The 24,643-nt window shown below is 44.6% G+C and overlaps 1 protein-coding gene across 2 annotated transcripts; it reads left to right on the forward strand.

Moving 5' to 3' along the window:
* Positions 1–5,160: 5,160 nt before the first annotated feature.
* col2a1a (collagen, type II, alpha 1a) lies at positions 5,161–23,950 on the forward strand. Of its 2 annotated transcripts, XM_028985958.1 has the most exons (54): positions 5,328–5,421; positions 6,399–6,608; positions 7,120–7,136; positions 7,641–7,673; positions 7,760–7,792; positions 7,963–8,016; positions 8,344–8,436; positions 8,524–8,601; positions 8,792–8,836; positions 9,021–9,074; positions 9,745–9,798; positions 10,092–10,145; positions 10,228–10,281; positions 10,414–10,467; positions 10,553–10,597; positions 10,678–10,731; positions 10,823–10,867; positions 10,962–11,015; positions 11,201–11,299; positions 11,388–11,432; positions 11,541–11,639; positions 11,758–11,811; positions 11,895–12,002; positions 12,115–12,168; positions 12,326–12,424; positions 12,536–12,589; positions 12,716–12,814; positions 12,917–12,970; positions 13,087–13,140; positions 13,226–13,279; positions 14,338–14,391; positions 14,539–14,583; positions 14,702–14,800; positions 14,931–15,038; positions 15,488–15,541; positions 15,648–15,701; positions 15,791–15,844; positions 16,040–16,093; positions 16,205–16,312; positions 16,459–16,512; positions 16,667–16,720; positions 17,494–17,655; positions 17,807–17,914; positions 18,103–18,210; positions 18,504–18,557; positions 18,702–18,809; positions 18,999–19,052; positions 19,521–19,628; positions 19,738–19,791; positions 20,191–20,298; positions 20,432–20,720; positions 20,801–20,988; positions 21,633–21,875; positions 22,402–23,950. In XM_028985958.1, the coding sequence occupies exons 1-54, from the start codon at positions 5,328–5,330 to the stop codon at positions 22,546–22,548; spliced, it is 4,467 nt and encodes a 1,488-aa protein (XP_028841791.1). In that variant the 3' UTR covers positions 22,549–23,950. The 2 variants fall into 2 exon arrangements, with proteins under 2 accessions (XP_028841792.1, XP_028841791.1); XM_028985959.1 differs by lacking the exon at positions 6,399–6,608 and having other exon boundaries at positions 5,161–5,421; positions 22,402–22,548.
* The last annotated feature ends 693 nt before the right edge of the window (positions 23,951–24,643 follow it).

Raw genomic sequence — 24,643 nt, forward strand, 5'->3', positions numbered from 1 at the left:
ATCAATGCCTACTTTGTCTGTGCAGCCGCCATTTTCGGCGAGAAACGCACCCCCCTCCCAACATTCTGTCCGTACAACTAACCTTTCTTCGCCCTTCGCTCTCTCTCCTGCTTAATCTGTTTTTTTTTTTCCATTTAGACTTTTTCATTTTTACTTTAGAATCCTAATCCCCCCTAGTCACACTTTTCACAGATCTTTCTTTTGAAATCTGAACTCCTTGTTTTCTCTCGAGATTCTGCCGTGATTTCCTACAGTGCTGCTCTACCTTATTCCTTTATCTTCTACTGAAAAGGGAAGTAAGATGCACGGACTGACTTCTCATCTATATGCAGCGTCAATCATATCAAACACATTCAGCCACAACAAACAATACAACAAAGAATATTAACATACTGGAAATCATTTTCCACACACGTCTGAATATTGCGATGTGTAAAATGTCATATAAAATGTAAAAATGGTAGGTGCGGCACAGAGTAAAATGAATACTGAACATGCTTATATGAGGAATTGCCAGAAGGTGCAGATTTGCTCCTTTTTACCAGCAGCCTTTAATTGATCTGACAGTCTGATAATGTGTTCCAATTCTTTACTTTAAGAACAAAACAGAATCTAATTCTGTCTTGTTTGGCTCTTATTTGCAGTCTGTTCTGTTTCATCTCCTGTGCTGACCAGGTAACACAGACCCATGTCGCTCCCTGGCCATCGTAACTGTAGATGTGACGCGTTTGGAATGACAGCGGCCCCACCTGGAATGTCAGCTCCTCTGCTGATTCAGTAAATGTGTTTAATTCTTCTAATTGACCCCCCCTGCTGTGTGTTTCACAGCATCCATCAGTTGGAATCTAGAATTCTTTTGGCTGTGCAAACCATGTCCCACATATCTCGCCTTGGTCACAAGATGAGCGGCACAGCACACAACGAACACACACACACACAAACACACACATATATACACACACATACATACACATAAATGTATGTTTGTGTGTCTGTGTGTGTATATTTATAGACAGTGGGTACGGAAAGTATTCAGACCCCATAAAATGTTTCACTCTTTGTTATTTTGCAGCCATTTGCTAAAAGTATTTTTTTCTCATTAATGTACACACAGCACCCCATATTGACAGAAAAACACAGAACTGCTGACATTTTGGCAGATTTACTGAAATATCACATGGTCCTAAGCATTCAGACCCTTTGCTCATTATTTAGTAGAAGCACCTTTTGACCTAATACTTTTTAGGAAAGATTTTTCACACTGGATTTGGGGATCTTCTGCCATTCCTCCTGGCAGATCCTCTCCAGTTCTGGCAGGTTGGATGGTGACTGTTGGTGGACAGACATTTTTGGTCTCCAGAGATGCTCAATTGGATTTAAGTCTGGGTTCTGGCAGGACCATTCAAGAACAGTCATAGAGTTGTTGTGAAGCCACCCCTTCATTATTTTAGCTGTGTGTTTAGGGTCATTGTCTTGTTGGAATGTCAATCTTCCAAGTCCTGAGCACTCTGGAGAACGTTTTCATCCAGGATATTCCTGTACTTGGCCATATTCATCTTTCCCTCAAATCAGTCGTCCTGTCCCTGCAGCTGCAAAACACCCCACAGCATGATGCTGCCACCACCATGCTGATGGGACTGTATTGGATAGGTGATGAGCAGTGCCTGGTTTTCTCCACGTGCACCACTTAGGATTAAAGCCAAAATGTTCTGTCTTGGTCTCATCTTATTTCTCACCATCTTGGAGTCTTTTGGGTGTTTTTTAGCAGACTGCGTGCAGGCTTTCATGTGTCTTGCACTGAGGAGAGGCTTCTGTCAGGCCACTCTGCCATTTTAGCAAATGGCTGCAAACAAAGAGTGAAAAGTTTAAGGGGTTTTGAATACTTTCCATACGAACTATGTATGTATATAGTTATATGCAATTTAGGGCAAGGGTTTTTATAGTGCAGCAGAACCCCATCACATATACAAGGTGTGTTTGTGAATTTTGGCATGTTTTTGCTGGAAATAATTTGTTTTCAATGCATTTACAGTAGAGGTCAGGTTTATAATTTCTTTTAGAATGAAATGAATCTGCTTTTTGTTTTGTGATTGTTGCAGTGATATGATCTTATTTTTTCTAGTGTGTTGTTGTTTGACCATTTAACCTTTAGTGTGCACCATGATTGTATTGTTAGAAGTTTGTTTTAGGGTTTGACAGACATTTGTACAGTTCACTTTTGGAAATTGTGTTGAAAGTTGTTTCAGTTTTTAGTCCTTTTACATTTTTTTACTTATCCGGTTTAAATTTTTATGTATGTTAATGCACCATGAGGGGGCCTGAGTTGAATGACTGTCAATACACATTTAACCAATTAACTAAATAAATATTCTTCTAAAGGTGCTATTGACATGAAATTCTCACCAGATGCCAGTAACAATCCATCCAATCCATACGTGCAAAGCATGTACAAGCAATTAAGGTCTTGCGAGAGCTCTTTGGTTTCAGGCTCAGATATTTCTTGTGTGACGCATTGTTAATGAGGCCCCTTTTTATAGCTGATTTTAATTAATTAATTTTTTATAGCTTTAATGAATTACCAGTGTCAAGATTCTAACTAGTGAATGATTTCAGGTGGTTTCATGACTTCGTTTCTTAATGTGCTCAAGAGTTTTTCTTTGTGTCATTCCATTTCATAACACATAATTTGCATGTGTGGATTGAATGGGTTGTTACCAACATCTGGTGATTTTATGTTAACAGCACTTTTAGAAGTATATTTACTTACATTTTCTGCTGTTAATTGTTTTATTGACAATAAAGCGCTTTTGACTCTTCCCATGGGACGCCACATCAGTATGTTATCAGTATGTTATTGGCAAATGACACCAGTTAACTTCACCAAAATAATTGATTAAAATATATCAATGCAGTGGACTGAGTTCCAGTTTCATTAGCATTACATAAAACATTTAGCATAAAAAGAAAATGGGCTAAATTATGTGTTTAATCACAAGAAATCACTTATTCATCCCATCAACTCTTGATGACCTAGTTCGGCATATGAAGCCTCGCCCACAGCTGCTCCAGAGCCATCGACGCTCCTTCAGGACGTTGCCAGTCTGGTGAAACCCAGACACCCTACACACCCCTGGAGCCTCTCTGGGCTCACATCCTCCCCTATCCCCACTCCGAATCTCCCAGTCTACCTTCACACACACACACACACACACACACACACCCACACATCCACACCCGGCAGTTACCCCCGCTACCCAGCATTCCAGAGCTCCTCACACAGAGCTTCATTGTGTGTACATGACAGAGTGAGAGTGTGTGTTGAGTCTGTGTGTGTGTGTGTGTGTACACAGTCAAAGCACTCATCTCACACACACCTTAGGATGCTGTGAACGAGGACCGAAATTCCAAACCCTCGGTTCCTTTCTTTCTCTCCTGCTTTGTTGCTGTCACTCTTATTTTACTAGATTCCACGTCAGCTGTTTCCTGGTCTTTCTTGACCTTTACCAGGCTGATAGAGGTCAATTCTGCAAAAGAAACAGAAACTTTTATGCCAGATCTCATTAGGATTCAATGGCATGTGTCCAAAATAAACTTGACTAAAATCAGAACAGGCCGTTGCTTCAGACGGGTCTTTTTAAGCTGGGATTACATATATGGTGCTTTTTTCGGGTAAAAAAAAAAAACAAATATAAAGTATTAGTGAATTCTTAGAGATTCAGCTATCTCCCACTGATGCAGATTTAGGAGCATCTGGAGCATATCACCTGACTCCTTGAAAGTCACTGGGCTCATCAGGGCAACTCATTCTGCTGGAAATATTTGTCTGTGGAGACTAGTTGGCTGTATACTGAATTTTAGCTATTTGTGATGGGTTGGGCCAAATCGAAAGAAACCATACAGTTTCCAAATAATGTTGCCATAATAAAGTTTAATTTTAACAGTTAAAATGAAGACTAATCAACAGAAGGAATCATAAGCTTTCATTACAGATGTCATTAAAATTTTTTTTTTACATAATTTATAGCATTTTTCAGATGCCCTTATCCAGAGCGATTTACAGTCAGTAGTTGCAGGGACAGATTCCCCCCCCCGGAGACACTCAGGGTTAAGTGTCTTGCTCAGGGACACAATGGTAGTAAGTGGGATTTGAACCTGGGTCTTCTGGCCAGTGTCTTACCCTCTAGGTTACTACCACCCAGATGTCTTAGATTAAAACAGATACTGATGGCTGAACGTGATAAATCAGCTTCTGTTGGAAGCTTTTTTAAAGATTTGCAATTTGAGTCCTAGCATACTGATTTCAATGCATTTCACCCCACAGTTATTCCATGCCTGCTTATAGGTGTACCAGGTGTACCATCTCATCATTTTTAGCCTCAAGCAGCAAAATATCACATTTCAGTGAAATTCTTGCATCAACTTGGATAATACAGTACAGGCCAAAAGTTTGGACACACCTTCTCATTCAATGTGAATCTTTTAAAACGTGAAAGCACGTTGTAAGTCGCTCTGGATAAGGCCGTCTGCCAAATGCCTTAGTCACCGGACCTGAACCCAGTTGAGATGGTTTGGGGTGAGCTGGACCAACAAGTGCTAAACACCTCTGGGAACTCCTTCAAGCATTTCAGGTGACGACCTCTTGAAGCTCATCGAGAGAATGCCAAGAGTGTGCAAAGCAGTAATCAGAGCAAAGAAACTAGAATATAAAACATGTTTTCAGTCATTTCACCTTTTTTTGTTAAGTACATAACTCCACATGTGTTCATTCATAGTTGTGATGCCTTCAGTGAGAATCTACCAACGTAAATGTTCATGAAAATAAAGAAAACACATTGAATGAGAAGGTATGTCCAAACTTTTGGCCTGTACTGTATGTGTGAAATAATCTTTATGTGAAGGTGTGGCACTCTATACCACAGACCCAGTCATACAAGCATTCTGTAAATGAAAAAAGAATGAAAAAGTGGAACCCCTCTTGACCTCTGGGATGGGGAAACGCCTGCAGGATGGACGGAAGAGGTGGATCCAGGAAGAACTGACCCTGGGTCGAAGGGGAGGGAGCTCAGGCTCGTGTTTCGGCTCGGCGTGGGGTCGTGGGGGTGGACCGGGATGCTGAGATCTAGTAACATTCATAAATACGCGCGCAGCCAGAGACGTCTGGTGCTCGGCCTGACGCGGAGGGCCCGGCGTTGGACTTCTCCCCCCATCGGCTGCCGGAGGGCTGACTTGCCTGGTTCCTCCGAACCCCCCCACCCCACGGACGCGGACACACTCGCACCTCCAGCCGAGAGCCGCCGCGGAAGGACGCGCACGTCCGACGTGCAGACATGTGGAGCTTTATGGATTCACGGACTCTCCTGCTGCTCGTGGCGGTTCAAGTCGTGTCACTGTCACTTGTCAGATGTCAGCGAGAGGAAGATCGTAAGTTCCAACTTTCTTCTGTTCCACCGGAACGCGTCCCCCACTTTCCCGATGGGGACATCACGGTTTCGTTTTTTACTTTTACTTTTGTTGTTATTGTATATCATTAAAAGAAAAGTTGAGGGACCCTCGTGGCGTGTTTTTTTTACGACGTGCGTGTCGGGTAAGATTTGACTCGACCCCGTATTGACCGATCCGATAGTCCCAATGGCACAGTCTTTTTCTGCAGAGAGGTTAAAGATGCTCTGAAGGGCCCTGCGTTATTCTCCACAGTTCCCCGCTGAATGGCCCTTTCAGGCCGTGGACGCCTGAATGCGCCCTTTTCACGTCTGTTCGCGTGTCCCCAGGGGGCCCGGACGAGCCCGCAAGGGCCACACAAGCGCGACATTCACACCTGCATGCCAGCCCACACGGGAACTGCAACTGGGTTAGCTGCTGCTCCGTTTGCATCTCCTGTGATTAGGAATAAGGTTAGAATCTGGTCCCATGAGCTTGGAAGTGTTTGCAAGATTCTAGGAGACCAGATTTTGGGAGCTATGGGGTCAGTGTGTGTGTGTGTGTGTGTGTGTGTGTGTTTGAGAGGGAGAGAGGGACATTAGTTCCAATCTAATCACAAGTACCAGACATTTCAATAGAAATGGGGACAAATGTGTTGTGCCATCAATTTTTGATTTTTATTTTTTTACAAAAAATAGTTTAGTGGAATTGCACATGGTACACAGCGGTCCTCACAAGCATCACACGGGTGTGTGTATGACAAGTGAGTGACAGAGTGAGCCGGAAACTAGCAGTAATGAGGTCTTTCTGTTTATCTGAATGTGTGGACAGTTCATCATGCTCGCAATTTCCTGCTTGCTCTCTCAACCCCTTCGTTCATCCGCTGTCTCTCATGTATACAATCTGCTTTGCCCTCCCGTCTTCCTCTCACTCCTTCTCTCCGCCCTTCTTTGGCTTCTCCTCACCTGTGGCCTTTATAGAGGAGGATTGGGACGGCTGTGTCCAAGACGGCCGCCTCTATAACGACAAGGACGTGTGGAAGCCGGAGCCGTGTCGCGTGTGTGTGTGCGACACGGGTGCCGTGCTGTGTGATGAGATCATCTGTGAGGAGCTGCGCGACTGTGCCAACCCTGTGATCCCATCTGGAGAGTGCTGCCCCATCTGCCCAGCTGAGCAGAGCGCCCCTACTGGTCCTAATTTATTTACCTCTCTAAATAAATTACTCCACATAATCCCACCTTGCTCTTTCTGTGACTGATGCCTGCTTTTGACCTTTGACCTCCTTCATGCAGCTCTGCTAATCAAAGGGGGTCTTAGCATGGAATGGCTTAGAGGCCCAAATAAATGTCAGCAACTATAAAAAGCGACCCGTTCTCTCACTGCCAGAGGGGTGCTGAGGGGTTACAGGAACTCTTGCAATAACGGGGTATCTAATTAACCCCAATAGACCCCAAGTGGCTGCTCGCATCACTGGTAGCTTCTCTGCTTCTAACTCCAGTCATGAGGCATATTACTAACCATCCAATCCATGTTTAAAGAAAGAAGCGTGTGTTTAAGGCTGATTGAATCCTGTTGCATCTGCATTTGGATATTGTGTAGTGAATGACAGTCCTGGTGAGCTTCGTGTCTCTGTGAATTTTTTTTTTTTTTTTTAAGTATTTAATTCCAATCTTCTCTTCTCTTCCCTTTGTGAACCTGCAGAGACTCAGGGAGCTAAGGTAAGATCCCAAGCCAAACATGATCCGAACTACAGTGTTTTAGGTCCGGCAGAGTTCCCTGCGTCGTTAAACGTTTAGTAGTAAACCATCATCCTGACCCATAGAATCACAGAGCCTGCAGGAGAACCCTGTTCTGTGTTTTTACGTACACTTCCATGTAGTTGCAGCAGTGGTAATAAAGAGGAGCTGTCCACGGTGCTGAACCCTGATAACGGGGCTGAGCTGAATGGCGTAGATGAGTGACATGGCAACCCTCCTGCACAGAACTTTGCATTCGCCCACATCAACGTGTTGTTTCTTTCCAGAAACACATTCGTAGTTTCATATCTTTCGGGCAACAGGGCTTTATACTGTTCTTACAAACGATAATGAAGAAATTAGATTAGGTTATCCATTTGTGTACAGTTGTCCACATCCTGGCACTGAGACTTGGGTAAAGGGGTTAATAAAGACACTTAACTCAACATTGTGAGGCCTGACTCACTGACTTTGTATTTGGTACAGGGGCAGAAAGGTGAACCAGGAGAGATTGCAGATGTGAGTACACTGACCTCTATTGATTAGGTTTTATTATTACATGGTTCCCCAATAATCTCTTTGAACCACCCCGTTTTCTGTTTTAGGTTGTAGGACCAAGAGGACCTGTAGGCCCCATGGTGAGTTGCTGAGGTTAAATTTAGGGGTTGGGTTAAGATTAATGATTATAATTTAGGGGTTCGGTTAAGATTAATGATTATAATTGTACTCATTATACGAATATAGAACAACTTATGTTTGTGCATGTGTGTATGAGATTATGCTCCCTGATGTTTGCCTCACTCTGTAGGGCCCGCCAGGTGAGCAGGGAACCCGTGGAGAAAGAGGTCCAAAGGGTGAAAAGGTGAGAGGCTCCAGCTCACCTCTTAAGCAGCCATTACATCTTTTTCATCAAGAGTGAGGGAGTGGGATTCGGAGAGCTGGTCTGACGCGTATACTTTGGCCACACAGCAACATTATTATTCAATAACAACATCTTTATAAATTCAACAAGTAGATGGCGCCCCACCGGATGTTGAGTGATTAAATGGCACACGAATGACCGTTTGATCTGTGCACAGAGTGCTCCTTGTTTCCTTATCTGATGGTGCAGTCCACACCTAAATATGGATGCAGGCCTCGTAACTACAGAACCTGGGACGTTCTGAGCTTTATCCCTTCTTCTGTTCAGGGAACTGCTGGGCCCAGAGGCAGAGATGGTGAACCCGGCACCCCAGGAAACCCTGGCCCCCCTGGTCCTCCAGGACCACCTGGACTCGGTGGGGTAAGTGTCCCCTCTCAGCTACGCTCTTCACCTCTCCTCTCATATGTGAGTGTGTGAATTCTGTATTATTGTTTTTTTTTCTCTCAGAATTTTGCTGCTCAAATGGCTGGTGGTTTCGATGAGAAGGCTGGAGGGGCACAAATGGGCGTAATGCAGGGACCAATGGTGAGGAACAAGGAATTACATGTCCACATCTACTTAAACCCACCTTGGTACCTCCTCAACCTGCCCCACTCTTCTCTCAGCACGAGATAGACCGCCATGCAACACTGCCACCATGTGACTGAGACATCATTTTCACACAAATCAGAGAAGCAAAGAGAATAATAAATGTTTCATTTTTTCTCTCGGTCAGGGTCCCATGGGCCCCCGTGGTCCTCCCGGCCCCTCAGGGGCTCCTGTAAGTATATAAGTGCCATAAACAATAAGGCTCCTGTAAAATATAAGGAATGTGTAACGGCAATTTAAACTTGCGTTCTGCATTTGCTTTTTTGTTATTATTAATAATAAATGCAAGAACCTCTATCTGCTCCATGTTTAATGCAGTGATCTCACACTCTTCCTGAACCCTCCTTTTCCTCCAGGGCCCACAAGGTTTCCAAGGTAATGCTGGAGAGGCTGGAGAGCCAGGCCCCTCAGTAAGTAACGCTCAGTTCTTACACAACCTTTCAGCAGTCGCGCAGACCCTGGGGGAAAAGTCTTCACTGACACATATCTTACTCCTGACCAGCAGCGATGCAAACGCCAATCTCCGGTCAGCAGATCTGAGGTGTTCCTGTAGTGTCCTCACAGAGGCATGTCATGCATACATCACCATGCCGGAGCTTTATAAACCATATAAACTCCCACGCCTCAGCTGTTTGTTCTGGCCGGTATCTGTGAGTGCAGTGTGTGGGAATCCTGCATGAATGAGAGAAACTGAGTCCCTGACAGCAGGAGACAGCATATCGATATGCATTTATTCGTCCTTGCCCGCACTGCTGCCTTTCATCATGTTACCTGCTCGGTCCACATGGTCTCACAGATCCTTCTCCACTGTCGGCCTACATTCAAACACCTACAACAATAAGCATTCCCAGAATGCGCCTACTGCAGTTTAGTCCCACGATGAATATTCACGAGTCCAGCAGTGTGTTATTTATTTTCCAATAAAGCTCGACATCAGTGTCTGCAGCTTAAAAAAAAAGGGTTGTGGTTTGTGTGGAAGACAGAATGAAAAAGGAACAATCGTTCCTGTTCTTAACTTATGTTTGAGCACATGGGTACGAATATGTGAATGTCTCAGCCGTATCTCCTCCACTATTCTAGGGAGCCCTGGGACCTCGTGGCCCCCCTGGACCATCTGGAAAACCTGGAAGTGATGTAAGTAATGCCTTTTTTCTCATCGTCCCAGTCAGCTTTTCATTTTTACGTGACCATGCCCTCATTCAATCCTGGTTCTTTTCCTTTACCCAGCTGTTCTGCTTATTCTCTCTTTCTATCTAAATCCTGTGTATGTAGGCAAAAGAAATGGCTTTCACTCATAAATCCTTGTTGTGATCAAAGGCCAGAGGGCTGGTTTATTCTAATACTCCTATACACTAGACATACAGGAGCACTAGAGGTGCATTAGAAAAGCAGAGAGACATGTTCTTACCCTCCTCATTTTCTCTCAGGGTGAGGCAGGAAAACCTGGAAAGGCTGGTGAACGCGGCCCATCTGGCCCTCAGGTAAATGAGTTTGCTGATTCCGAATCGATGGAGCTCTCCTGGTCCTGCACTCCTGGTTCACCTGGGTTTGTTGCGTTGACAGGGAGCACGTGGATTCCCAGGAACCCCCGGCCTTCCTGGAATCAAGGGGCACAGAGTGAGTTGGAATTTGTTGTGATGCTGGAACTTAGTAAAGGCACACAAGTTTACAGAATTTTGTTATTTCCATTCTGTAGTAAACTTGTGTGGTGGTGATGACGATGATCGTGATGTGTTTGTGTGTGTTCAGGGTCACTCTGGACTGGATGGAGCAAAAGGAGAGGCAGGTGCAGCTGGAGCCAAGGTAAACCCGTAGGACTCATAAGAGGAAATAAACTCAACCAAGTGAATATGATGGAGTGCTGAGATCTCATCTCGTGTCTTGACAGGGCGAGACTGGTGCCTCTGGTGAGAATGGTGCCCCTGGACCAATGGTGAGCAGAGTGTTGCAGTTCCCCTTTCTCGAATTTTTCAATTCCCCTCAAATTCACTCCTGACGTTTGCTGTGTGACAGGGACCTCGTGGTCTGCCTGGTGAGCGAGGACGTCCCGGTCCCTCCGGAGCTGCCGTGAGTCACACTCTTGCACACTGAAGCGCCAGTCACACTGAAATTCACTACAAGACACACCTGGCCTGACTATGCCCTCTCTGCTCTCCAGGGTGCACGTGGTAATGATGGCCTGCCTGGTCCTGCTGGACCTCCGGTAAGTGTCTCGTCACCTCAGAGACAGGATTAAACAGACCACCCAGCCAAAGTTCATGTTGCTGAATTTGGGATGAAATGTCCTCTTTGTACAGGGACCAGTTGGATCTGTTGGAGCACCAGGTTTCCCAGGATCTTCAGGAGCCAAGGTGTGTTTTTTTCTGTGTGTGTGGAGTGCTGCTGGCTTCCTGTTTCAAATCCCACATGACCACAGTCCTCTTGTACACTGTGGATGTGAAGCGATGTTATTAATGGCAGCATGCTGAATGGTCCCATGTCCCGCTATGTCCCTGAGATGAAACCTGGTTTGACTCCACCTGTGTCTGTTGCTCAGGGTGAAGCTGGACCTACCGGTGCTCGTGGGGCAGAGGGAGCTCAGGGACCCCGGGGAGAGGCTGGGACTCCTGGGTCTCCTGGACCAGCTGGTGCTGCTGTAAGTAACCCTGGCAACAGGTTCAGTATAATGATCACTTATTGACTGGTGAACTGATAGATAAAACCAACCTTTTCATCTGATGTAGGGTAACCCTGGTACTGATGGCATCCCTGGTTCCAAAGGATCTGCTGTGAGTATATTAGGTTCTCAAATATCCGATCAAAAATCTCCTTCTTACAATTGAAGAGTCTAAGATAACTGCCTCAACATGCAGTTCATTCTTTGATGATTTTTACAGGGCGGCCCTGGTATTGCTGGTGCCCCTGGGTTCCCTGGCCCACGAGGCCCTCCCGGACCTCAGGGAGCTACTGGACCTCTCGGACCCAAGGGCCAATCGGTACATCAATAATGATCATGTTTCCGTAATGTTACGTGCTGAGTAATTCACTGTATGTGAATGCTGTGCTGTGTTCTGTTCCATACTCATGTTCAGTTTCCTTCTTCTTTCTGTGTAGGGAGACCCGGGTATCCCAGGCTTTAAGGGTGAGGCTGGACCCAAAGGAGAACGTGTAAGTGCCAATCCTTTAAGAACACTAAATTTACCAATACACAGGTGTATTAAAGCCCAGACTTAATAAATCCTTCTTAACAGGGCGTGGTTGGACCCCAAGGTGCTCCTGGCCCCGCTGGAGAAGAGGGCAAAAGAGGAGCGAGAGGAGAGCCTGGAGCGGCCGGGCCCCTGGGGCCTCCAGGAGAGAGAGTGAGTAGGAGTTTCCTGAAGTTATGAAAGTATTAAGGCCAAGGCTACAAATGTAAGTGGTTGAAGTAACTGAATCTTTCTCTGGATCTTTTCTGAATGTTTTTCTTTATAGGGTGCTCCTGGCAACCGTGGTTTCCCTGGCCAGGATGGTCTAGCTGGTGTTAAGGTGGGTCTGCAGAATCATTGTAAATGCACAGCCACATGCTCATGTGCTCAAAATGTTGTCAATCACACTGAAAATCAAAATCCGCTGCATTCAGCAATGTACTACCTGATAGGTCAGAAAGATTTATGTATCTCCTATCCTGTCTCTCTTCCTTCAGGGAGCACCTGGTGATCGTGGTGTCCCCGGGCTTGGTGGCCCTAAGGGCGGTACAGGTGATCCTGGTCGTGCTGGCGAGCCTGGCCTTCCTGGGGCCCGAGTAAGTGTTTCTTTCCACAGAATTAATGTACAACATGTGAAGCTTGTAACCCATGAACTGAAATCTCAGCTCTGTGCTTAAAAGAAACATTTTACTTGTGAACGTTTATAGGGTCTTACCGGTCGCCCTGGAGATGCGGGACCTCAAGGCAAAGTTGGTCCATCTGTGAGTATAATGCTAGTAGTCAGTTATTGAAGCAGCGTTCAAATGGTCCATGGCCACATCCTTGGGCATTGTGATGTAGGTATGTGGATGTAGCCGTCTCTGACTTCTCTCTGCTGCCCTCTATAGGGAGCCCCAGGTGAGGATGGACGCCCTGGACCCCCTGGCCCTCTGGGAGCCCGAGGTCAGCCCGGAGTGATGGGATTTCCAGGACCAAAGGGTGCTAATGTAAGAGTGCCCTGTAAACATCATTATCTGGTCAATAGGGCAGATGAATTAATGTGTCCATTCTGTTCTACTGACTGGAAACTTGTTTTTTAACCCAAACAGGGAGAGCCTGGAAAGCCCGGAGAGAAGGGCCTGGTTGGCCGTACTGGTCTGAGGGTGAGAGTTTATAATTTTTATAATAAAGGCATGGAGCATATGTTTGGGCTGGTCTGCTGGTGTGATTGTTGACAAACTATAAACATTATATGATATATCTTCCTCTCTCTGTCCAGGGTTTGGCTGGTAAAGATGGTGAGACAGGCCCAGCTGGTCCTCCAGGTCCCGCTGTAAGTTTAGCTTCACATCAATATGACAGTTCTAGAAAATCATGTAAAAATTAAATGTTTTCCTCTGTGATTCTTCCCAACTCAGGGTATGGCTGGAGAGAGGGGAGAACAGGGTCAGCCTGGACCTTCTGGCTTCCAAGTGAGTCTATTAAAGTTGTTGGTCATATGCAGAGCTGTGCACTCCACCATACTGAACACCTAGTATGTAACCTAAAATACCAGAGTGTAAGTCAGTGTACTGAATGGCTCCATTTACATTTAGAAATGTCATTTACTTTTTTAATGGAAAACTATTGTTTTGACCATTAAAATAATATATTGTTTAAAAATCCTGTCCACATATATAAGGTGAGGAAAGCACAAGCGTTTAACATCATTAAATAAGTTCTTAATTTATGAAAATGAAACAAATGAACATACATGGCAAAACATATATTCAATGCAGGACCCGGGGGTGTGGGAGAAACATTTAAAGGGTCCTAATCACCCCATCCTGACATTCAGAACCTGTGGGTGATTAGGTGAGTGGGTGCCACTGGTGACCAAGTGGCACCCAGGTGTCGCAGAGACTGAGCATTTGGACTGAGCATTTCTAGGAATTATTGCTGTAGGAACAAACCACCTGGGGTTCATTTCCCCGATGGGTAATTTGCACAATTAGGCAGCTATAAAGTCATTTAAACTTCGTCAGTTGTGTACAACTTCAATCAGTACACTTGTTCTATTTCTGTGTTTGTGAGTATGGGTGTTTTATATAAATTGTGTTTAAACGGGGTGGTAGTAGCCTAGTGGGTAAGACACTTGTCTATGAACCAGAAGACCCAAAGTCACAGGTTCAAGGTTCACTTAACCCTCAGTTGCTCCAGAGGGGACTGTCCCTGTCACTACTGATTTTCATGATGTCTGATAAAGGCATAAATAATAATAAAGTAAATGTAAATACCTTTTTTTAATGGCAGGTACAAATGTTTGGTACAGCATGTATTCAGCCAACCAAAGTACACATTGAACATCAGTGATAGCTTGTGATGTAGTGGATTCAATAGATTCAATCTTGAAATAGGAGCTAAATTAAATGAGAAAAGACAGAATGACTGTTAACAGAAGTTAACAGTCATTGGAACTGTGAAATAGTGGAGTTTGTGTAATTAAAAAAATTATACATCTGGTTTACCCACGTCTACTCACTTCCTTCAGGGTTTGCCCGGACCCACAGGTTCTCCTGGAGAGGCAGGAAAGCCAGGTGACCAGGTAAGAAACACATTTACCAGTCCCCAGAGGGTTGCTCAGATAACTGCAGCATGTTTCGTCTGCAGTAGCCTTGGTGGTGATATACTACTTGTTGTTTTATTTTAAAAAAAGGAGTCCACTCAGTCACTCACTTCTTTCTTTCTATAGGGTGTTCCCGGAGAGGGTGGTGCTGCTGGAGCTGTTGGACCCAGAGTGAGTTCCCCGACCCTGATCTGTGCTGAAACAGTTTAGCCAATACAGGAGTTGCTCTGAAGCTCTAAAGTACTCTGAATGACACAGTTTAACATTTCCTCTTTTCTTCTCTTCTCAGGGTGAGCGTGGTTTCCCTGGTGAGAGGGGTGGAGCAGGACCTCAAGGGTTACAGGGACCTCGAGGACTTCCGGGCACTGCTGGAACAGATGGACCTAAGGTAGGACATCACAATATCACAATATCATCTCTGTTCTCTGTGTGGGGAACCGATGAATTTCAAATTCATCATTAAGCATCAAATGATTTTATTTGCCAATGTTTATTTCAAATATATTGACTCTTTTTAGGGAGCAATCGGACCAGCTGGAACTGCTGGTGCACAGGGACCTCCCGGCCTGCAGGGCATGCCTGGAGAGAGAGGTGCATCAGGTATCTCTGGAGCCAAGGGTGACCGGGTGCGTACACACTTCTCACCGAAACCAATTCATGTTTGGGAATCACACATGTGAATTAATATATATATATATATATGTCCTATTATAAGGACACCGGGACTTAGTTTACAATAAAAACCTCAAAATTGGATGAGCATTAGTGCCTTGTCTGCTTTTGTTTCTTGGGGCACCATAGAAGAAATCTGCTGTTGATATTGCTGCCACCTTGTTTTCTTCATGTTTTGTGTGTAGTGCTTCTCTGACCTCTAGAGGGCAGAGCAAAGGTCCCTTAATGAGGACAACAGGTTTAAATTGAGTAAAATATTATGGTAAAGGGAAGCCAAAATGCAATGTCCCCATATGAGGACGCAAGGTCTCAGGAGGTTAATCAGATTTACAGATCTTGTACTCAATGCTAAATATACGAAGACCCACATCAACTGACCTCTTGCTTTCTCTCTTCATTTTAGGGTGACTCTGGAGAGAAAGGACCTGAGGGCGCTCCTGGTAAAGATGGCAGCAGAGTAAGTACAGAGCTTAATTTATACTTACATACAACCAGGCTAGTTTGTAAATATATATATATATATATCCTCGCTTCTTTACTGCTTCCCTTTCTCTCATTACCAGGGTTTGACTGGTCCTCTCGGCCCTCCTGGACCTGCTGGACCAAACGGCTTAAAGGTACCTACATGCTGCATCTGTCAGTCCCATGATCTGAGCATAATGTGCCACTCTGGACCATGAATGCGACCACTGTGTCTTTTCTTAAGGGTGAATCTGGTCCTACTGGTGCATTTGGAGCTCCAGGAAGCCGTGGTGCTCCTGTAAGTTTTTCTTTTCCTTCAGTTTCCAAGACTCAACACAATGGCAGACAACATTTAGTTATGTTAACAATATGGCTTGTGTTTTTTTAAACATTTATGTACATAAACTAAGTCATATGGCTTTTTTAGTTGCAACAAGTAAATAGTCCGGAGTCCAAATCTGATAAATATTCTCTTAATTTTTTTTACTTGTAGGGTGATCGAGGTGAGATTGGCCCTCCAGGTCCTGCTGGTTTTGCTGGACCTCCTGTGAGTATACTATTCTCTATATTTTTAAGAATTGATTAAAGGACTGACTGATCAGTGAAGAGGAAATCCTTTTTGGCTATTTCATTATAACACCAAGTCTTTTGGTTGTAGGGTGCAGATGGACAGCCTGGTATTAAGGGAGAGTTGGGTGAGACTGGTCAGAAAGGTGATGCTGGTGCCCCTGGACCTCAGGGACCATCTGGTGCTCCTGGACCACTGGTAAGCAGTTTTTTTTTTTTTTTTGTTACTGTTTTTATGTTAGAATCTGTAGTAAAGGTCTGTTATTTATGATAGTCTGTGCTCCCATGATGTTTACACATGACTTTGTCTCTGATTTGAGTTTGTTCACTGTTGGTTCCTTCCAGGGTCCAACTGGTGTTACTGGAGCCAAAGGTGCCCGTGGTGCTCAAGGAGCTCCAGTAAGTTATTACTACATGATCAAATGTTATACAACTGATCAAAATAGCAAAAGCATGGTCAGGATAGTCTCTGATCTGGTAGCAATAAGAGAACTGACCAAACATCTAGGCTTGTTTGGGTCACACTGAAGGTGTACTTTGTGTTCTGCTGCAGGGTACTACCGGATTCCCTGGTGCAGCTGGACGAGTTGGATCCCCAGGTCCTAATGTAAGTCATGACCAAAAGCCTTGTTGGGGGCTTAGGAACGTATGCGTATTGGAAAGTATTCATCTGAATGTCAAATGAACAGTGGTTTTAGATAAAAAATTATTATTATTAAGTTGAGCCTATGCTTCCCTTAACAAAATGATCATGTATAGCTGCAGTATTTATGTACCACAGAAATGAATGTGGGTCACCTAGTGGCAATTTTGAAATCAGTGCAGTATACAGGAGATCTGAATATGAGTGCATGAGAAGAAGGAAAAGAATGAAGGGAGATTTGTGTTTTTATGGAGTGTAATAATATTAGTTTGGATCAGCAGTTCCCAAATGATTTTTATGTATGACTGGGAATTCAAAGACTTTCCAGCAAAACAGCCAAAATATGGGTAATGAAATATAATAATGAAAAAGATGGCGCTTATATCATTTTCAGAGAAAATGAAAGTGCATAACTGAGAGTATAGACTGATAAATGGGATGCTTTACTGTGGAACACAGGGGGAAAAGTGGGGTATTATGAAGAGAATTGATGCTTGGCTGTTATAACTACCAATAGTAATAATGAATAATGTTTCTGGAAAGTTAAAGTTATAAAAACTGCTTAGGTTCTAACACGGTCATTTGTCCCTAAATTATTAAACAAATAAACATTTTTCCAGAATCTTTTTTTTTCTTTATCTGCCTCATAATTTATTCACACCATCTTGCTTAATATCTCTCTCGATTGTGTGAATTGTGGATTCTTCATGCTATCTCTTTCCATCTCATTCTTTCAGGGTAACCCTGGACCTGCTGGACCAGCTGGTTCTGGTGGTAAAGATGGGCCAAAGGGAGTGCGTGGTGATTCTGGACCCCCTGGCAAACAGGGAGATCCTGGTCTGCAAGGCCCTGCTGGTGTCCCTGGTGAGAAAGGAGCAGCTGGAGAGGACGGCCCACCTGTGAGTCTTAAGATTTACTTGATCTGACTGTAATATTGAACGATATTTGTATTGTAATTTCTGTTTAAGTTTTTGTAAAAAAAAAAAACAAAATACAAATGATTGACATACAGAGAATGATCTCATTAACACACTTTGTTGGCTGTTAAAGGGTCCTGATGGTCCATCTGGTCCATCTGGTCTTGCTGGTCAGCGCGGTATTGTTGGCTTGCCAGGACAGCGTGGAGAGAGAGGATTCCCTGGCCTTTCAGGACCTTCTGTGAGTACATCTTACCTGAAAGCCTGGGTGTCAATGGTGTCAGCAGAATATGCTAACAAATGCTTGAAGAACATATTCTGAAGAAAATGTATTTAATGTAAACATTTTCTAGACTAATTGTTGAGATTCCCTATATATTTAAAGATAATATAATGAATGGCAAAATGACTCTTATTTCTGTACCACAGGGTGAACCTGGAAAACAGGGAGGTCCAGGTTCAGGTGGTGACCGAGGTCCTCCAGGCCCTGTTGGACCCCCCGGCTTGACTGGACCCGGAGGTGAACCTGGACGGGAGGTAAGTGTGTGTGTGTATGTGTAGAAGATATGCATAGACTCCCTTATGTCAAACTAACTAAACTGATTAATCATATTTGCAGTAGGATAAAAGTACAGGCCAGAGTGTAAAATATCTGTATATATCATATATATTGTATATCAGTGATGTGAAAAAAGGTCATATAACTGTACTGCAGGATATTGCAGAGCAATAAATCTGTAAATCTGCAGTAAATCAGAATAATATAAATGTATTGAATGACTGAATGCAACGTGAAGACCACTAACATAACATGACTAAATTTCTCTCAGGGTAATCCTGGAGTGGATGGACCTCCTGGGCGAGATGGTGCCGTTGGAGTTAAGGTAACAAGTGCAAAATAAGAGGATGAGGATGATTCTCTTGACTCATTTATCAGACTCATAGGTTTTGGTCTAGAGAGTGAGAAACTAGTAATGGTATGTAATGCTTAACTTGTTTGTTTACTCGACTTCCTGTTCTGTTCTTAGGGTGAACGTGGTAACACGGGTCCTATTGGTGCACCCGGTGCCCCTGGTGCTCCAGGAGCCCCTGGGCCGCTCGGCCCCCTGGGCAAACAGGGAGACAGAGGAGAGTCTGTGAGTGCTCATGCTGGACCAGTTAACATGCAAAAACTATTTCTCTGTTAAACTGCTGGAAGAATGAAACATGAAAACAGCAATAATCAGAAGAATTTGACACCAATTAAATGAATATGAATTAGTCTTGTGTTATTTAAGGGATTCTCCTGCTCCATGCGCTAAATGAAGACCTTTGTTGTTTTCCAGGGTTCCCAAGGACCTGCTGGCCCCCCTGGAAGTGCAGGCGCAAGAGGCATGGCTGTAAGTAATTCACATGAGGCTTCTGTATAGGGGCGGGGCTAGTCTTTGGATAGCATAATGTGGAAAGTGTACAGAAACACAAACATATGCGGGCGTGTCCAGATGCTTTTTGCTATTCTGGTGGCAGAAGAAACAGGCAGCACCAGTGAAAAGTGCAAAAAGGTTGTCCCAACTCCTTTGCTGTTATTGGTCAAAGGAACAACGTCATTCCCACTCCTATGAGTGGGAAAAGGCACCCTTTCTACAAAATAATGCCATTGCCAGAATGTGGAATTTTTACTTGAGTTAAAAATGAAATGTTTGAATTTAGAGGACCAATGGGTGTCATAGAAGGGGGTACAAAGGGGAACTATTTAGGGGAAAAAGTAGGATTGGAAGTAATTGGGCTAACAGAGCGTACTTGTATACAAGTTTTGTGCAGAATCTCATTTGTAACCTGCATCTAAACAGCACACACTTTTTAAATAGGGACCACATGGACCACGTGGTGATAAGGGCGAGGCTGGTGAAGCTGGAGAGAGAGGACTAAAGGGACACAGAGGATTCACTGGTCTTCAGGGTCTGCCCGGACCTCCTGTACGTGATAGTTTACAGTTCATATTAATTGTACTGACAAAAGCTCTGAATAGTAATAATTTGTATGATGTTATCTCAGGCAATGTGTCATTTCTATCTTTTTGCTTAGGGTCCTTCTGGAGACCAGGGTTCTGCTGGACCTGCTGGACCTAGTGGAGCGAAGGTAATTGTTTTGCATGGTCTTGACAGTACCTGTGATCGGCCAAGGTTTTGAGTTGCAGGTTGGACATCACTTTGTCTTAATTCGAATTAGCGATTGGAGTCGTTGTCAAGTTGAAATTAAGTATTCGGCAAGAAGAGGCTAACAAGTGTGAGATCCTTCATTTTGAACAAGAGTTTTAAACATTTAGAAAGGGAATTTGGAGAAGAGATCTCAGACTGATGGCCAAGTTGTAATTTTCCTGGTCTATTGTTGATAGCCAGGGGGTCATCTGTGAAATAAGCCTGTGTGCCAGGCTGCTTTTGCCCCTGTGATCGCTTTCACTTTCCGGTTGGCCTGACTGATGGTTTAGAGTTTAGTAATAGCTGCCATTGAGCACCAACATCCTCTTTGTTTTATTAGGGACCTCCTGGCCTAGTGGGCCTTGCAGGAAAGGATGGTAATAATGGACAGCCAGGACCTATTGGACCTCCAGGACCTCGGGGGCGATCAGGAGAGACAGGCTCTGTGGTGAGTTTCTGTAAATATTCTGTTACTTGTAAAACATAAATTCAAGATGTGTGTCACATTATCTTTAGTAGTAGAGCGACAAAACAATATATCTAAAAACTGTATACATGACTTCTCTCTCTGTTCTTTATAGGGTCCTCCTGGTAACACTGGACCCCCTGGACCTCCTGGTCCTCCAGGCCCTGGAATTGACATGTCTGCTTTTGCTGGGCTGTCCCAGCCTGAGAAGGGCCCAGATCCTCTCAGGTACATGAGGGCTGATGAGGCGTCCGCCTCCCTCAGACAGCATGATGTGGAGGTAGATGCCACCCTGAAGTCCATCAACAGCCAGCTGGAGAACATGCGCGACCCAGACGGAAGCAGGAAGAACCCTGCACGTACCTGCCGTGACCTGAAACTCTGCCACCCTGAACTGAAGAGCGGTGAGTGGGGAAGGTGGGGACACAGATTTCTGTCCAGTCTCAGGGACAATCTAGCTGATGGCTGTCATTTGTTCTATCAGGAGACTACTGGGTGGACCCCAACTATGGCAGCACTGCTGATGCTATCAAAGTCTTCTGCAACATGGAAACAGGAGCAACCTGTGTGTACCCCAACACCCCCAGCATTCCACGCAAAAACTGGTGGAGCAGTAAGAGCAAAGCACAGAAGCACATCTGGTTTGGCGAGAGCATGAACGGAGGGTTCCAGGTGAGTGCTGCTCCTCATTTCTCCTCCAGAGTCACGTACAGCATTTAAAGTTAATCCATCGCTGGCAGTCCTCTGTCCAGTCACCTGGCTCTGTATGAATCAAATGCTGGAAAAATATAAATACGAATATAAATTAAAATATTCGTTCTGTAAGGACACAACATGCCAAGTGTGATTTTGGAATACCATGTAAACAGTGTGTTGAATGGAAGAATATAGATTATTCAGACGGAAGTATAAAAGGGGTGTGTTCTCTAATGTAGCATTGAGAATGTCTCATTATTTTAGAGAAATAAACATTCATAAACAAGAGGGCATTACTTGTTAGTCATGTGTATTATGGAGAGTATGAACCAGCTGCCCACCAAGCCTTTGCTGTGTGATTAATTTTTTTAAAAGGGGAGGAGCCTGTAGGCATGATTGACTTCCTCACTTCCTATATAATCATATCGGGATCATGCCTACTACCAAGATCAAAATATGGATAGATTATCAGTTCATTCATTCAAGGATTTGGGGGGTTGAATTAATAAACGCTTCCCATGTGCAGAATCTTAGATGCATAGACAAGCCAAGCTTACCAAAGGTTCCTGCCAAGCTTCTCGCGCAAGAACCGACGACTCTGTATTCACTTTCCTTCATAGTTCAGCTACGCCGACGACAGCCAGATGCCCAATGCTGCCGCCATCCAGCTAACCTTCCTGAGGCTGCTGTACAATGAAGCCACTCAGAGCATCACCTACCACTGTAAGAACAGCGTGGCCTACATGGACCAGGCCACTGGCAACCTCAAGAAGGCGCTGATCCTTCAGGGCTCCAATGACATCGATATCCGAGCCGAGGGCAACAGCCGCTTCACGTACACCGTCAGCGAGGATGGCTGCAAGGTGAGCCCCAACCTCACACACACACACACACACACACACACACATTTATAGTAAGGCTTGGGGAGACAGGAACGTGCTTGCACTATTTAGTGACCTTCAGACAGGCGTCACGTCCTTGTCTAGGGGTGGAGAGGAACGTGTCCAGGACGGGTTTGGTAAAGGTACATGAAGGCCTAGAATTGACATTTATTTACAAAGAATATATGTACAAGTAACCAAAAAGACATTCACCACAAATAAACACACAGTTACAAAGAGAGGGAGCTTTTATGGGACAACTAACAAACAGGCAACAAATCTTATACACAGAGCCCCCTAGTCAAACTACGCAACCAAAACCGCAGGGCGAGATCGCCCAGACCTCCTGAGACTACACTAAAGTCCCCTTTTATGTGTGGCGGCAGCCAGTCAGTCAGCAGAAGGCGGAGCTGGTAGGCGTGGATCTCCTCCCACGCAAGAGACACGCGCTCAAACAGACACAAGCCCACGTGGAGACTCTTTTAACATCATGTGCTTTTCCCGGCAGACACACAACGGCCGCTGGGGCAAGACTGTGATAGAGTACAGAACTCAGAAGACGTCCAGACTGCCCATCGTGGACATCGCTGCCATGGACATCGGAGGCGCAGACCAGGAATTTGGAGTGGACATCAGTGCAGTCTGCTTCTTGTAAAAAAAAAAAAGCCCGCAGAAATGGCAAGAAGAAACAAAAATGTTATGAACTCTATTTAGAAGCAATACACAAATGACGGCGATGGAAGACAGGGAGAAAAATAAATCATTTCATAAACTTTCCACCAAATACGCAAGGTTGTGCTCTCTGAGTTGTGTGCCAAGGATTCTGCCCTGCCGAGCACAAGTGGTACTTTTACTCAGTTCCCCTCTGAAATCCCGTCCTGTTTCCTGAAACCTTCAGAGGGCACAGCGCGAGGACGGCGGGAGCGGCACAGTGAGGAAGGCCGGACAGAACTGGGTGTGTTTCGGACACGACCAAGGACACCAGACATGCCCAGTTCTCACTCGTGCCTTCCCAGCAGGTGCAGAAAATGCGGCTGAATAGAACTGACCAACCCAACAGCGGAGGAGAAGCGTTCACTGTGTATTATAATGCCTTGGTTCAATTGTTGTAATCGTCTGTTTCAGCCCAGCTCCCATGTCTATGTGAAGTGTGTGTGTGTGTGTGTGTGTGCGTGCGTGCGTGTTGATTTGGGACATTTTGTTTTAGTGCAATTGAAGTTTTCCCCTTGACTGCCCATGTTAGGAAGTCTAGCCGTTTATCACACCCACACACAGGAAAAAAAAATCTAATAAATCTGGAAACAAGTTCTGTTTTCTATTAAGTTTTATTGTCCTTATTTGGTTTCACCACATCTGGATTGGTTTTGTGTTTTGTTTTTCAAACTACCTCACGCTCAAAATGAAGGAAACCCCCGTGCCAATTGAAATGGAGCATTCCGTGGCCTCCAGGATTCCGGCTGAACTTGAAGGAACCGTGTTGACAAGGTGCTACGAAACCGGCCCGACTTCGTCCCTCCTGACCTCACACAGCAACACAAGCCCCTGTCCCCTGTCCCAGGAGCGGAGAGTGTTCTGGAACGGTCCATGGACGGCATTCAGAATACGTTCCCGTCTCCCACTGCCAGGGTGTGTCTCTGTGGCAGAGTGTGTATATTTTCTGTTTTTATTGATAACATTATGATCATGTTTTGTTTTTATTTTAATAGATTTTACTTTGCTTTGTTCATTTCCTTTCTTTCGTGGGTGGGATTATTTGTTGGCAACAGTTTAATTACTGTAAATGGGAAAATAAAAACAAGACATATTTGAATTCCTTTTAGCTCAGTACTTTTCACCTGAAGGAACTGATTTTTCTGTGTATATCTTTTAATCCTCAATTAAACTTGAAGATTCTGTCTTTTTAAATGCTTCTCTTGAAAACCAGTGCCCTCATCTGTTGTGTGTTTGATCGTGTGTGTGTGTCAATGTTACATAATATGCACGAATGGGGATATTTATTAGGTTTCATTTTTATTTCATTACTTTATGTTTGAGAATAATAAAGGCAGTGTAACTGAGCTGTCATTGAGAAGAGTTTACTTTAAACGATTCTGCCAGATGTAAACCAGTTATATGTCAGGGGCAACTCTAAAATGAGCTGAAACCCAGATGAGATCATAACAAGATAAAAAGCCCTGATTTGCACTCAGCACTGATTCCAACCTTAAACACTGAGTGTGCATCCCAGCTCCTGTCCCACAAAGACATCATTGTGTCCACATCCAGTTGACACACACACACACACACACACAACCTCCATTCAGAGGCGCCAATTCACCTAAGTTGCATGCCTTTGGCGGGTGGAAACCGGAGCACTGGGAAGAAATCTGTGGCAACGTGGGAAGAGGTGGCCTAGCGGTTAAGGAAGCGGCCCCGTAATCAGAAGGCTGCCGGTTCGAATCCCGATCTGCCAAGGTGCCACTGACCAAAGCACAGTCGCCACACACTGCTCCCTGGGCGCCTGTCGTGGCTGCCCACTGCTCACTCAGGGTGATGCGTTAAATGCAGAGGACACATTTCACTGTGTGCACCGTATGCATCACAAGTGACAATCACTTTACTTTTAAAGAGCAAACTCTGCAGACGCAAGATCTGAGAGCGGGATTCGAACTAACCACTTGCAGCCCGGGAATCAATTAATTTACAGAAATGTACAGAATGGACAGTAGTGGACTGAGAGTAAGCGATCATCTATTGTATAATGGGAGAAA

The sequence above is a fragment of the Denticeps clupeoides genome, chromosome 7 (genome assembly GCF_900700375.1).
Source record: "Denticeps clupeoides chromosome 7, fDenClu1.1, whole genome shotgun sequence".
Lineage (NCBI taxonomy): Eukaryota > Metazoa > Chordata > Actinopteri > Clupeiformes > Denticipitidae > Denticeps > Denticeps clupeoides.